The 15,805-nt window shown below is 40.1% G+C and overlaps 3 protein-coding genes across 3 annotated transcripts; all 3 read right to left on the reverse strand.

The window, feature by feature from the left end:
- Window positions 1–1,965: 1,965 nt before the first annotated feature.
- On the reverse strand, window positions 1,966–3,291 carry LOC146725099 (uncharacterized protein F54H12.2-like). Its single transcript, XM_085484542.1, has one exon. It carries the CDS (start codon window positions 3,289–3,291, stop codon window positions 1,966–1,968), a length of 1,326 nt encoding a protein of 441 aa, XP_085340668.1.
- Window positions 3,292–3,505: 214 nt separating this feature from the next.
- On the reverse strand, window positions 3,506–5,779 carry LOC146725100 (uncharacterized). Its single transcript, XM_085484431.1, has one exon. The coding sequence runs from the start codon at window positions 4,955–4,957 to the stop codon at window positions 4,031–4,033; it is 927 nt and encodes a 308-aa protein (XP_085340557.1). The 5' UTR covers window positions 4,958–5,779; the 3' UTR covers window positions 3,506–4,030.
- Window positions 5,780–9,464: 3,685 nt separating this feature from the next.
- LOC146725101 (uncharacterized) lies at window positions 9,465–15,258 on the reverse strand. Its single transcript, XM_085484546.1, is given in 8 exon segments — window positions 9,465–12,932; window positions 12,934–13,089; window positions 13,091–13,458; window positions 13,871–14,188; window positions 14,281–14,418; window positions 14,509–14,637; window positions 14,727–14,900; window positions 15,255–15,258. Coding segments are annotated over 8 exon segments (4,755 nt in total).
- Window positions 15,259–15,805: the final 547 nt, after the last annotated feature.

Here is a 15,805-nt window from a genome sequence, read left to right on the forward strand (position 1 = left end):
AAAAACAGTTAGGGTATACGTATGGCAAGGATAGCTCGTCGAATCAAATGGTCGATATTAGACGGGGTGGGGTAAAAACATTTTGACCAAGAAAAGCGTCATGCGGTCGACCGGGGATAGGTGGCAGGTAGTAACTGACAATGCCGTAGGGTAATAAAAAAAGAACACGCAAATATTTGTACTGGCGAGCATTCCGACTCGTGTCACGATAAAAAAATAATGCATCATCGTAGATTAGAAAGAATGCTTATTGTTGAAAAGATGTCGGATTAAATTTTATTTTAAAATAACAATTTCTGGAAAGAGGAAGTGAAAGAAAATTGAACAATGGTTTTAAAAGTACAAATATGATTTATATTTAAAATATTTTTTACAGAACAAAATTTATTTATTAATACTAAAATTCATATTATATATTGTTATGATTCGCTTGTTTTTTGTGAGTAAAAATTTTACGAAATAAGTGTATGATTAAACGATCGTTATATTCACAATCTTCGGAAAAAAGAGCGAGAAACTGATTAAGATTATAGCCGCTACACATATAATATAAAAATACACAGCAGTATTGTCCGCAAGTCTTAGAAAAAATTCCTTGTAATTGTTGAATATTCCAACGATGGATGATGGAGTTTCGTCGAAGTCGGATGAGAAATCCTGGATACAAGGGGGGTAATCCGTAGCTGTCGAAGTAAGTGGCTGTGCCGTGTTCATCGAGGTAGAAGGCGATCCAATGTTCTCCAGGTCGATCGTGATTGTCGGTGTTAGCGACGATAGCCGTCGACCTCGTCCACACCCTCGGAACTCTGTCGGCTGCATAGACTCCAACATGTCTGGCATCTAGATGACGCAATGCTTGTAGAATTTCGCGAGAGTTCATTTTTTTTTGTCCCGAATACGAACGAGTGTACGGTATTATTTGAACAATACCAGTTTTTACCTCTTTCGACAATGCGTCTTTTTCTATCTTGAGTTGTTTTGAGAGGTTTTCAATGTCAGTTTGCGTCGAGATGGAAATTGTTTCGTTCTTGTTTCTATCCGTCAACGTCGATGACGGTTCAGAAATCACAAATCTCTCTTCTTCTTTTTCAATCTGCTGTTCGTTGTTTTGCTGATTTTTCTCCTCTATTTGTATTTTAGTTATATTCTCATTTACATCGCGAGAAACGGCGGCGTCGTATTTATCGTCGCTATCGTCGAAGGTAATTTCCCAACTTTCGTCAGAACTACAAGTAGCTTCGGTAGAGGTCGAAACGTTCTCGCAATTATTTTGCGCACTTAGCCAACATTTTAATTTATAAGCATTGTATAACGCGCAATGAAAGGTTCCAAATTTTCGAATCCCATGATGACCGCAATATTGTACGATATTCTCCTCATCAGGTAGATTTTTAAATGCTGGTGAGGTACCCTCCAAATTATTTATATCTCTGGAAAGTAAATTCCTCAAGTAGTTTGCTTTTTCGTTACCTCTGACGTAAACGCAGCGCGCGTGTCTTGCGATTTCGCGGAGATGCGAGGTAAAATATTTAGGATTAACTGAGCCGTCGAACCACTCGATACCGTGATAATTTCGTGAGAGCCAATTGTTTTCTCGTCTTGCTTTTGCGGGTAATTTTCCAAACGCGTATGGTGGCATCATAATCCAATGCTCGACAATCGGAGCATCGATTGCGACAACGGCGACTTCCTTCGCGATAAATTTATTGGCTTCATCGCGGAAACCTTGTATGTCGACGACTATGTCCATATTGTGAGATTTTCGTTGGTGAGGTACAAGCTCTTAGCGAAACGTGCGCGTTTGTTCGTGTCTCGTACAAAACTGAATTCATTCTAGCGCGTTACATAGTTTCCACTTCGTGAATAGCGTCATCGAAATTTTCAAAGCAAGAGGAGGGGGAAAATTTTCTAATCGCGTATTACATTACTGTGTATGAATACATGTTGGTGAACGAGCGTTAAAAGCTAACCGGAAAAATCGACGATAACTTGACGAGATGCGTCGATTTCTACGACATTATCGAATTCGGCGTAAACGATACAATTAATTGTTTCGGTGAGTGCCTTCTCGAATCTCACTTCTAACCGAAGACTTCCGTGTCTCACGAGATTCCAATGACCGGCGCAATTAGCGGATAGATCGGGTGTAAGATCAAAAGCGAATAACGTATATCCCTGAGAATAATCATCTCTACTTATAGAATTTCCCTTGTTCAAAAAATGGATACCCGTCCCTGAGAAGAGCGTATGATAAGCTTCGATGTAAAGCGGTTCGCGAGACGAGAAAACCGGTTGTAACGGTCTACTGGGTATTTGTGTACCGTCGACGTATAGCGAGAAGAAATTTATTCCGTAATTTTGGAAATTAAACGGATTCAATTTTCTGTCACCGTTAAACGCTTTATTATCGACGAAACCTACTATTATTCGTTTCGGTAATTGTCCCAGTATTACATTATCTAACGATTCACCCACAACCCCACTGTGAATCGTGAATGTTTTAATTTCAACTCTCGTAAGCGGATACTTGGCGGTAACTTTGCTCAGCATTCTAGCATGCGCTAGTAATACTCCGGAACTTATTTTCGCTTTTCTCACCATTAGGCTTGCATCGAGTATACGAATTTTTGACGTGCAATTAGTTTCTATGAAACAAAACGTATCTTTCGAGCGCACGAGTCTCAACCGCACCTCGACGCCATTAATTAAGAATTTGTCCTGATTGAAAACGTCGCAATGGAGGTGACCTATAAGATCTAGCGCGCGCCCTCCGCGTATGTAACGAGCTCGTCTCGCTATAGCGGTATTGCCTTCCGCTCCTACTGTATCGTCCATGTGACCGGGTGTATCCGCATCCCATAAGCACGAGGTTAGATGGGAAGTTTTTGCGGGTGATGAATAATTTAACAACGCTTCGATGTACGCGCGGTACGCATAAGCGTTGTTTGGAGGCGACACGAGCTTTTGATTGAAATACACGTCGATTTGATTGAAGATGGAATGAAGAAAATGATTTACGGGGCCCACGTTGACGGCGGATCCGGTGGCGAGACCGGGTAGCGGCTCGGTTTCTACACGTACCCGAAGACTTAGTAACGTGTGTGTGAGATCTAAATATTCTTCTCCGTGACCCGGGATGACGAATTCTAGCGGGGAGTCGTCCGAAAGCGAGGTCACGGGTTTGTAATAAATCCATTGCGAACTTTCGATGCTAGTTTGCGTGGGCGGTAAAGAGAAGAGATCGAGCTCGCTCTTTAAACACTCGCTCGAGTGTGTGTGAAGAAATGACATTTTTTTCTTTCACCGCCTGCTCTACCAACGTTATTGTCACGAACAAGCGTATTTAGAATAATGGCGATTATGAAAGTATATCGTATACTGTACGCTTTTTACCGCTATTAGCTTTACGCCGTTTCGCGGACAACTTGAGTTTTTTTACAGTCGAGCGATTTTTTCTCGTATTATTTTTAGTTTTTTTTGTATTTGTTCTTTTTTTCCCACGCGACTTGATTTTCGATAAACTTTTTTTCTTATTTGTCTTACGACGTTTACGCGATGCGGTTACCGAGGATTTAGCGACGTGAGTCTTAAGCCTGCCGAAAGGAAACTGCGCTACATGAATTTTTTCATCCGATTTATATCCCCTACCTTTCATTAGACTACTTATTTTTTCCCTAGCTTTTCTCTTAAGATTGTCACGCGATTGTTCAAAACGATGCTTGACAGCTACCTTTAACGGCATTTTATTTTCAACATCCTCGATTATATTAACCCCGGCGCGCAAAGCTTCTTTACCCACTGCCCCTAGTCCTCTAGTTAAATAAGGCAATACGCGTCTGAACATTCCTCCGAGAAAACTACCTATTCCATGACCTCGTTGATAGGGTGAACCGACAAAAACTCGTGGAATTCCACCGCCGCGAGTTCCACCGTTTTGTAATCCGTTATAATACTCCGAATAATAATCCATATTAATGAACAAAATCCTTCTTTCTTATCAAAAAAATCTTTACAGAGTATTTTTAAAAATCTAATCGATACGTTTAAAATGTAAAGTCACCGTTAACGTGCCGGATTCAAATGGTATATTTTTTCCAGTATCGTCTTTTATATCGATTTCAATCCGTCGGAAATTTGTTAGGCGCACCGGGATATAATGCGGAGGTGAGAAATATTTCACTTGATTCGTTCCATATTCGTAATCGCGCCCCACCCCTGTGACAGGCACTATTCGGAGAAGAGGAGTTTGCACATCGCCTGTTATGTAAGGTTCGCAAATATCGCAATAAACGAACAGTTTATCGGGAATACCCCGCGCCAAACTACACGCTTCGTAACTATAGAATCCTTCGCGACGTACTCCATTTTCGTCAAGAGAACCGAGTTGAAGAAAAATTGAAGTAGATTTTTCTTTGGAATTAAGCTTAGATGTCGTGAGCATAGAACAATAGTGACTTCTCCCCTTAGGAGCGTTATAAATAAAATCAGCTAAACCGATCATTTGCAAAAGTCTATCGGAAAAATGCATATAATGAATCAGATTGCAACCAGCGGGACACGCGAGGAAGAAAAAAATACTACCGCCTGTAAATTTTTCTTGCTCCAAACGAATATGGGAACCGGCTTCTTTGCACGACGAATTAATCGTGGAGACGAGCTCTTCCATATTATTATAAACGCCATTTGATATTACGGCTTCCTTCGAAGTTAACACCTCATCTTCTTTATTTTTCTCTTTAACTTGAGGGTCGATATCGACGAAACTGAGTATATTTTCTCCGCGCCTTACATGAAAAAAGGTATTAGGGAATTGGATTTCGCTCAACGCGACTTCCCAGTCACCGTGTAAGTGCAGCGATTGAGGTAATTCCGTAATGAACGATGAGGTTTTATTGTCGGGGGAATAGCGTATACTGCTATTGCTTGGAAGAACCAGAAGAAATTGATCCACCCTCATTTCGAAGAATAGTTAAATTCGAAGCGGGTATCCAGGAGTTAAATTTAGAAGGATACCCTTGCCAGCTAACTAATAATTGTTTATTGTTACCGCGTCCTCTGCTTTTTATCACACGATCGACGATAAATTCCTCGTCGCGTAAGTCTTTAATAACCGGTGCTAATTCTTGTTCGTAAAAAATTCCGTCTATAATTTCACCCGATAAATCACTTAATTCATATACGCGGGGTTTTCTCCATTCGAGAACTCGATGAATTCGAAATATCTCCTCGCTCCACTTCGCCTCGTATCCTTTCTCGAAGGTTACTTTTGCTCTACTGACGCGTACGAGATCGTTCACGCGGTATTTAGCCTTTTGTTTACGCCCACGCTTCTTTTTCTTTTCTTTATCGTTATCCCATCGTCGTTTCATATTTTCACACGCGGTACGAGCATTTTCTCGCGTAACGACAGCGGGTTGCATTTTGATGGTGAAATAACGAGTATGATTGTAAGCGTGAACAATATCTTGTAAAACATCAAAGTAACGACGTGTATTTTTATGCGTAAAATAACGCCACATCCGCTCCTTGAGTGTTCTATTAAATCGTTCCACTATAGACGCTTTAATATCGGGATTGCGCGTTACGCGAAAACGGATGTCTTTTTCTTTTAAGAAATTTTGTACAGGGCGGGCGATAAATTCTTTGCCTTTGTCGGTCTGTAAGTATACAGGTAGTCGACCCTCGTTTCTCGAAAATATTTGTTGAAAGGCCTTTATTACGCAGGTAGCTGTTTTGTCACGTAAAGGTTCTACCCAAACAAATTTACTAAGCACATCGATAACCGTTAATAGATAAGAATAACCGTCATTATAGCTCTTGAGATTACGAAGATCGATTAAATCGGCTTCCCATAAATCATCGATATTTGTTACGTTATAATGTAAACGAGGAAATTTTCGTCGTACCGGTCGATGCAGCGTGTATGCATCCTGTGATTTAAGCCACTCGACGACTTTGTTACGCGTAAAATTCGGTTTAACGGCTCGCGATAAATTGTCCACCGCAGAGTAGCCTGCATAATGCGAGAGGGTCGTAATACAATTTTTCGAATTCCATCAATTGAGATTTATCCAATCGAGTAAACCTCTTCTTCTCTTTGACGGAGAAACTACGTTATGTGGTAATGTTCTATCGTCGTCACCGTCGTCGTCGTCACCTTCCTCGTCGGCGGATATAAATTGCGTATCTCCTTCGGTTTCACTCGCTTCGTCTAACCTGTGACTGTACGACTTTGAACGTGTGATCGGAGTGGAGGATCCGCGAGGTAACGCGGTAGTAATATAGCGAGATCGCGCGCCTACTTTTAATAACTTTTGATTTCCTATGAGACGCGGTGACGTACCTATGTCACGTAGTAATCGAGCAAACTGATTTCTTCCGGTTGCTTCTACCGTTTTTCTCTCGCGTACCGCATCGTTTATAAGTTCCGCGATATTCGAACCCTCCACAATGTCGCCGTCTATAGTTACGAGCCCTTGTCTATTCCAGTTAATCTTAGATGACGGAGCAAAGAGCAGTTGCTTCATTATCAAGCGTGCTTTACTACGATAACTTTTCGGAACACTATTAAGTATTTTTTGTATCATTTCCGCTGATTGAGCGCGTTTTTTCTCGAAACTACTACTACTAGCGGCGCTAATGTTACCGTCGCTGGTAATTAAAGTTTGCGTTTCCATAAGTTCATCGTCATCATCAAAGTTATCATCCTCTTGCTCTTTCGTGTCTTCGTCCTGTTCTCCATCGCGTTCATCGCTGGCTTGCACGTTTTTGCGTAAACGTTTCCTCGCAGCACGAATAAATTGAAGATAACGCTGAAGTACCTCCTTATACATTTTCCATCTTTCGTCCTCGCTGACCTGAGGTGTGAGATTCAGAATACGCCACATCTCTGCATCGAGCCGTGACAAAGGAGTTCCCGGGGTCCGTACGGAATTATTAGTATCATTTTCCACATTCGATATCTCGGTAATTTTATTCGATGAATTATCGGCCGACGCGTTAGAGGAAATTTCCGGTTGTCGCTGCAGTCTTTCGAGATTTTCCGACGAAATTAAAACCATTTTTTTTGCTCTTTCCATTATTGAATTGTAAATATTTTATCTTTTTCACATTTGACGCAACAAATATACACAGAATAGCGTCCCTTTTTTAATCTCCAATGATCCGGGATAATATAGCTCCGAGTATAGGAGCAATAAGATAGGGTAAGAATCCGCCGCGTTGCACCAATAGTTTTCTCTTAACTTTCAAATTATCTTTTTTCGCAGCAATACGACGTAGGATCGATTTATGTCTAGCAAGGCGTTTCTTTTCACTACTCGCAAGCGGTACGTTACCTTTAAGAGTATTGAAAACGCACTCTTGAATACACTTAATGAGATTATTATCGACGGAACGTAAAAACGCTGTTCTTTGATTTTTTTTCAGATAACATAAGTTTTCAAAAGATTCGTGTTTCTTTCGCCGATAGATCATCTAGCGATTTTTACCGCGCCGTCGGATGAATTCTTCGACGACGACGATGATGCCGGTTGCGATTTTTTTTCTTTTTTTACCATCGCAGTGTAATTGCACGAGTGACAAGTCGTGTGTGAATACGAGTCTTTTATACGCCTCCGCCTTCTTTTGATCGATCTACGTGGAATGTACGCGTAATGCAGCTTATCGTTGGAAAGATACACGTCCGAAATCGATATTCATCTGGAGTCGATTGTTTTAAATCGAGCAATAAATACCCGTGAGGCTTCGAGGTAGCGTCGTAGTACGCTTCTTCCATAAACTTAGGATCGTCCGGATATACTTGACGCGCTAAATGCCGAATTTGCGCGCGATCGCGTGGATTTTTGAAAACTACTATGTAATTCGCATTGAGAGATATGTCGCGTTGTCCGCGTCCCTGATGGAAGAGATTTTGCGAAATGAGAATAACACTGAGATTCTTATGATGGCTTCCTTCAGTAAACAGATCTACGATAACATCGCACGATGACGACTCTCTCATAAGATCGTCGATTATCACTAATTTCGGGGTGAGTGGATCGTAAGAATAATCTTCCGGGCGCGGTAAACCCTCGTGAAATTCGATTATATTTTTCTTCGAGTTTATCGGAACGCTATTTGCATATACGTTCTTTTTTCTTACGCTACTCTTCTCTTCTCTTTCATTTTCATCGCATTGCAGGCGTTGATAGGCATCTTGCCACTCGGCGTAATAAAATAAAATTCTCTCGAATCGAGTATCGGACACGTCGGACAAATAACGAAGAAATGTTTTCACGAAAATCGTTTTTCCACATTCCCGTAGGTCCGCAGACGATCGACGTCCAAGGATGTTTCCAGCGTACATCCATTTCCCCAAAATGAACGCGATATTCACCGTTTACGTACAATCTCGTAAATGAAAGAAAGTCTAATCCGGCGCGTTCTTAAAAACAAAAAATTAGCGTAAAGAGCGTCCGTGTATTTAAATGTTAATATTACTCATAGTATGAAATGAGTTACGGCGGAAAAAGCTTATTCGCGCACCGGGGGCCAACCCGCGGCGGTCGCATGCTCGTGCTAGCGAATAGCGCCGATCAGCTGACGAGCGCCGATCAGCTGATGAGCGCCTGGTTAGCTCGCAACTACCGATCAGCTGATGAGCGCCTGGTTAGCGCACCGCTACCGATCAGCTGACGAGCGCTACGTTGCGCTGCCCACAATCAGCTTTTAATCAAATGTTCTCGTTGGTGTGTATGTCTTGCGATAGCGGACGTATGTGAGTTCGGCATGAATATATTTGAATATATAAAAATTGTACGTAACAAGAATTTTTTAAAAATTAAATATTTTTATGTTAAAGTTTTTCAGACAAAAAAAAATTATATTAAAAATTTTGTTAAAAATTTAATATTTCACTAAATAAAAATGATTTCGCTTAAAAGGTTAATTATTATTATTAAAACTAGGATGGGGAAACAATATTTTTTATTAAAATATATAAATTTTATTACTGAACAATATTTTTTATTAAAAATATAAATTTTTGTATTTATATTTACAAAGTATTTTTTTCTTATTACTAATATCTACATCTTCTAACTTTAGTTAAACTATTCCTTATCCTTTCTAATATAAAAATAAAATTAAAACTACGGGTATTTTAAAACTCCGATTTATAAAATATAGTATAAAGTATAATATTTTATAATATTTGATGAATTACATTTTACTTTTACAATATTTACACTTTTATATAATATTTGCATTTCTATGCAAGTGGCGGAAAACGCACGCGTATCTCCGCAAAGATAGAAGAGTGTGAAGAGGAGAGCAATGTCATTGTTTCGGTAAATAACCGTAAGGAAGAGAATATCGATTTTTGATAAATCTTCGTTTTAATAACACAGGCTTGCATATTTTTGTTTCGTCACGCGTTATTATATCGTGAAATGCGGTTCGCCGAATGGCTTTAAAACGAAGATTTATCGATGTCCCAGGAATCGCCTCTTCAACCTGTTCTCCGAGCGCTTCTCTTCCCGTTCCTCTTCTTCTTCTTCTTCTTCTCTTTCTTTACGCAACAATAAATCTTTAATACTATTAAAATTAACTAAACGCGAGTTTTCAAAATTCAAGGTTATACCCTTTACTTTGCAAACTTCGCGTGTGAGTCCTTCGGGTGTACGGACCACATATGCGTAAAATTTCGGACCACCGGATACGAACGACTCGATGTAACTACCTTGTCCGTAGCTAGCGAGTTCATCCGTCATGTCGCCTAAAAAATTACCCGTATGCGGTTCGTATTCCTGCGGATCTCCGCGACTTACATAAATACAGGAATCCGTGTCGTAATATAAAACGCGCTTGTCTAATTTTTCTAAATAATCATACAATTTTAATCGCGCTTGAGCCGTCGTGTAAGCCGCTATTATAACATTAGTAAGAGGCGAAGGTACGATCGCCTCTTCTCGTAGTCGAAACGAAACATATATCACCTCATCGTTTACAGGCAATATATCGGTTATTTCATGTTGAGGGCTAGTGAGCAAACTCATTAATCGTTCTTGTGTTTTGACAATCACGGTATTCGGCAAGTTTGCACGTTGACCAAATTTACCCCAAAAAGAATTCAAGCATAATTTAGCCACCGAGCGTAAACCGGAATTGTGTGCAATGTTATCTTTTTCAAGAACGATTCCTTCTACTTCCTCATACTCACGGATGTAACGCTCTTTAGCAACGTTATCGACACAGTTGCTCGGCCATCCGCTAGCTTCTTGCTTTAATTGTAGAAATGTATTGATGTATTCCGTAAATAGACCCCCTTGTCGCGTACCGGTTTCGTAACGAGTGATGTTATATTGCCAAATCTCACTAACCCCTGTCACAAAATATCCTTTCTCGATTGCTTTTCGTAATTCGCACGATATCCATGTACCTTCGAATTCGCGTTCGTGAGCTTCGTGAGTACACGCAATCTGAGAAAATGTTTCGCAGCAACTACGACATAACGCAAATAATAATTTACCCTGCACGCGATAGGGTAATACAGGATGAAAGAGATCGCGGGGAGGAAGTACTTTACATCGCACGACCCCCTCGACTGAATCGAAATTATATCCCGGTGATAATCCGATTAATTCCTCGCATTCCTCACCTACGTATATTGTCGGGTGACCAATCGAAAAATCACCGGTCTTCAACACAAACGGATACAGAGAACATACATCCACGTAACGTATCTTTTCCGTACTCGTGATCTCGTATCGCGTTACGATATTTCCTGTGCGTCCGCCGTAAAATGAGTCTCGGGGATCGAGCGGTTTGACGTCTATCATTTGATGTCGATGTAGATATTCGCGCATCTCGACATTTTCATTCATCTCGCGATCAAAGTCGCATTCCCATTTCTCAATCACCCTATATCCGCGCTTACGAAGACGAAATGTCGTTGCAACGGTGTGTTCGTAGCGTGAATCACATGTATCTGTACGATCTGTCGAAAGCAGTCTATCGCGATTTACCCGAAAACATCTTGGACAACCATGCCAAAAACAACCGTGAAACTGTAATACGTAATATTGCGTTACGTTATTTTCTACCGACTCGTAGTATCCATCGACTAGCGTACCATCGCGTAATCGATATTCTCGAGCGCGACCGCCATGGATAATATGATGAGCGAGCTCCCGCTCTTTCCATATCAACCATTGCAGGGCTTTACGCGAGTGAATATTCGCATGTCTGTATCCCCCCATTGGAATGATATCGATCTCTCTTTTGCGTAAAAAGTTTTTTCTAAATACTCGCATACACGTTGAGGCGATGGTTGTGCATTCCTCGAATGGACACACGTTTCCACGCTCTAAGAATATTTTTCTAAAAGCCATACACGCTCGTCTAAGGATATCTACATCGTTACGACAATAAAGCAATATTTCACGTTGAAAATCAAACACATAGTTCGCGCGCGTCATCTCGGAGTGCCACGCGAGAAATTTTTCGCGTTCTTTCATCTGCATAGAATCGGGTGAATAATATTGAACACCGGGTAACGCTCCGACATAAGACTGATTATCGATAGTATTGAATAAATGTGGAAAAATGCCTTTATTCGTACCTTCTGTCAGTCCAAAAGCTTTAGGTAATTCGGATAAACGCATCGGCATGTAATTGATACTATCGATAAATTTCGTATGACCTAGCGTTAATACAACTATTTTCGTACCGTTTAAAATGACTCGAGGCTCTAAGACATGGTTTTCCACGATATATTTCAAAATAAATTGCGCGTCGAATGATTTCGCGTTATGCGCGATGCAAATTATTTGTTTAAAATATTTTGTCGGCCGCGTTACGAAATCTACAAATTCCTGCACAGGGTTGCGACAAAATATAAATTCGCGAATACCACACCAGCGACATCGCACCGACATTTCATCTATTTCTGCACACTCCTCGCAAATTTGTTGAGCGACGCAGAGCGTAGGTACGTGAATTTTTACATTTGTGCTACCTTGGAGCGTTTCGTCTTGCCTCGTCTCAAAGTCATAAAACACGAATGCGACCCGGCTTTCTACGCGTTCGCGAGTCTGATTAATCGAACCTTCGGCGTCATCGTCGTCGTCGTCGTTTCTCCGCTGTTGTTGTTCGCTATTTCCATACGCGTGTTCGGAAGTGCTCGGATCGGGACGATTATCGCCATGCCGACGAAGGGGAAGCATGTAACAAAGATGATTCAAAGGTTGAAGAGAACGACACGTAGCGCAATAAGCCGTGTCGCATTCGTGTTGATTATTTCTTTGAATCAAACGTCCGCAATCTTCGCAAAATCGTATAGTTTCACAAACACTCCGACGTGATTTACCATCGTATGATTTTACCGCGCGATGACGCTCCAAGCAGGCATGATTGAAAAATTCACGTCTACAATTATCGCACCTAGTACGATCCGCGAATGATTGCTCGCACGGCGGCTCTCCGTTACATCGCGGACATTTATTAGAGCATCGATGCTCTCTCACATCGGAGCGGTAACTTAAATTACACGGGATACAATATCCCCGCCCGCCTGCTGCTGCATTTAAATTTAAAATTACATCGAAATGTTTATTATTTAAACTGTATAATAGATTTAGACGAGTTTTTATTTCCCGCTGCAAAGTGGTTAGAAATGCGTTTCCATCGAATAGCGGATTACCCCCTCGACCAAAAGTATCGTCGTTATATATTATTATCGCGACATTTTCGCTCGCGAGATATTGCTGAAAACGCTCGATTTCATCAATTCCACACCCTTCCTCCGGAATCGTGACACCGGCATTCCTCGTAAGTTGCAACGCAAACTCGCGCTGTAACACCGAGTTTTGTCTTCTCACCGCATTCCATTTCGCGTGTAACTCTCCCGTGCGTAAATTTCCACGCTCGTTAAAAATTAGAGCCGATACAAGCTGCGCGAGGAAGACATAAATTATCGGTATTGGAAATTGTTAAAATCGAGCGTTTAGCAATAACATCGTGCGTAATCCTGTTACGGCCGCGACCAATGGGAGGGGTGACTTTAAAAATCCGAATGTTAAATTCTTGCGCTATATCGTGTCCTCCGCAAGCTTTGCGCTAACGAGCTTACGAGTTCCCAAATATTTTCGTAAGTCAAATCTCTCAAAGGTCGGAACGATATACCTGCGGGGCCGCGGGTTAAACTTGCGGAATCGAAAGATATACCGACGTAATCCCTCGGTTCGCACGAATGCAACGCGTACTCGTGAAGTTCGCGAAACGCATTTTCTAACCACTCATACACGTTTGCTCCTTCGGGTATCGGACGAATACGGAAACTAATTTCCCGTCCTTCTACACCAAAAGTTCTAAAGCGACGCACGTTTTCCGCCAACATTATTAAATATCTAAAATTACCATCAGGCTCTTGATTCGCTATTTCTTCCTCCGCTTCTTCTTCTTCTTCCTCTTGTCCACCTAGCAGCCTCTAAATGTCGCTCTTCGTCGGAAGTTTCCTCAGCGGAGCGGGTTTGGGAATCTTCTTGTTGTATTCTGACGTTCCTTCCCCCACCACTCTGCTACTGTGAGAAATAAAAATTATATTAACAAAATAAAATATTTAATAAAATATTACTCTCTTACGTTTGAATTTTTATTAATAATGTGAAAATGTTGTTATTAATAATAATTATGTTAAGTTCACTTACGTTTTAATATTCTTTTACCGGGGTATATGTATCACGCTGCGAGGGTTAATACTCCGGTGAATATGAAATTTCGGGCGCGATGTTAGGAGAGAAAGAAATTCCTAATAAAATTTTATTTTAATTAAAATAAACAAAAAATTTAAACGTAGGAGAAGATTAAGTATAAAATATGAAATTATTACCTTCCTCACCCATCGCCCCGCTATTTTCTTCTTCTTCTTCTTCTTCTACAGAAAACGTGGCGTTATTATTTTCATCTTCCACTTCTTCTTCATCTCCCGTTTGTTCTTCTCGATCTTCCGGCTCTTCTTCTTCATCTTCCGTTTGCTCTATTTCTTCTTCTTCCAACTCTTCATCTTCCTCCTCCTCCTCCTCCTCCTCCTCCTCCTCCACTTCCTCCTCCAGCTCCTCTTCATCTTCCGAAATCGTGTTTATTTCCTCGTCGATTTCCTCCCCCAGTTCTCGCTCCTCTACGACCACGTTTTCATTCGCCGCGTCATCTAATATTCATCAGTCATATATTATTAGTATTTCACATAATTAAAAAATCTTTTGTGTTGATATATAGCACTGTAGTATTTTTCTTACTTACTTTCAAGCGGAGTAAATATGGCCGCCTCATCGAACGGACTTACTTCGCGAACCCGCACCTCTTCCACGTCGTTATCACTTTCGGCTAAATCAATAACCGGATGTTCCAGCTCCGGCGTTAACACGATGCGTGCACGGCCTGGAATGTATATTATTTTTATTAAAAAATTTTCTGTTTAATATAATGTTTTCTAGCAGCGCAATATAATTTATGATGTTAAAAACTTACGCGAAGGTCCGGGCTCCGGCGAAGAATCCGCTCGTCGTCTTCTATTTAACCTTAATCTAAGTGATACGGGGCGATTCTCTAGTACGCGCAACCGGTTTCCTGTAACGCGTGCGACAGGGCGTACGAAAGCTAAAGTTTTAGCGATTTAAATAAATAATTGGGGTAGTTTTAATTAATTTTTATTTATAATTAAGTGTAAAAAAAAAATAAAAACTTACCATTATTATCTTCTCCCCGGAGAACTCGATGAAAATGTAGGAGGAGATATTCTATGTGACCTGCTGCGTCGTTTTCTTTCTCACCACCAAAATAGTATCGCGACTCGATCACCTCACCCGCGATAATCACTAATTCGCGAAAAACACTAAAATGTCCTAGTCGGAATAATATCGCTAGCACAGCGTTGGGACATTCCCCCGCGAATTTTCCAAAAATATTGAAGCATTTGTCTTCACTCGCGCATGTTAATTCATATATATGCTTGGAAAAATTTTTTCCGCATAAACTCTGCGCTAGTGATAGACAAATTTCAATTACTTTTTTCAAACTCATTATTTGAAATTTAATAGTACACTTGCGTCGAATACGTGAGTACGTGAGAGACGAAATTCAAAAATGTAGCTAGCTAACTTAACTCCGAGAGCCGTATTTATACGTTTATGGAAATCAAAATGGGGGATTTTCAGGTAACTTTTTCGATTTATTTTATCTTTTTTATCTTTTTTCTCATAGACGTGTATTCTTACCCATGTTTTATATATATATATATATGGTAATCTTTACTTAGATACAGAAAATATTTAATCTAGGGCGATATTTACTTAATTACGAAAAGTTTATAGAAATCAAGATGAGGAATTTTCAGGTATCTTTTCTCGATTTTATTTTATCTTTTTTTATCTTTTTTTTTATCTTTTTTTCTCATAGCCGTGTATTTTTACCCATGTTTTATATATATATGGTAATATTTACTTAGATACAGAAAATATTTAATCTAGGACGTTATTTACTTAGTTACAAAAAGTTTATAGAAATCAAGATGAGGAATTTTCAAGTATCTTTTCTCGATAGCGATAGGAATTTTATATTTTCTCTGAAGTCAGATTTAAAATTATATCATTTATATTGTTTAAAAAATTTCCCTTCCACATTAATAATTATATCGTTTATATTGTTTAAAAAATTCCCCTCCCACATAATTTTTATTATACTACGCATGCATTTTCTCCCTATCGCTTTATTGTTTAAAAAATTCCCCTTCCACATTAAAAATTATATTATTTATATTGTTTAAAAA

The sequence above is a fragment of the Nylanderia fulva genome, unplaced genomic scaffold (assembly GCF_048542155.1).
Source record: "Nylanderia fulva isolate GAGA-0341 unplaced genomic scaffold, ASM4854215v1 Scaffold104, whole genome shotgun sequence".
In the NCBI taxonomy this organism is placed as follows: Eukaryota; Metazoa; Arthropoda; class Insecta; order Hymenoptera; family Formicidae; genus Nylanderia; species Nylanderia fulva.

Coding starts and splice junctions, on each gene's coding strand:
- LOC146725100 (XM_085484431.1), bottom strand. CDS start 4,957: ATGAGGGTGGATCAATTTCTTCTGGTTCTTCCAAGCAATAGCAGTATA.
- LOC146725099 (XM_085484542.1), bottom strand. CDS start 3,291: ATGTCATTTCTTCACACACACTCGAGCGAGTGTTTAAAGAGCGAGCTC.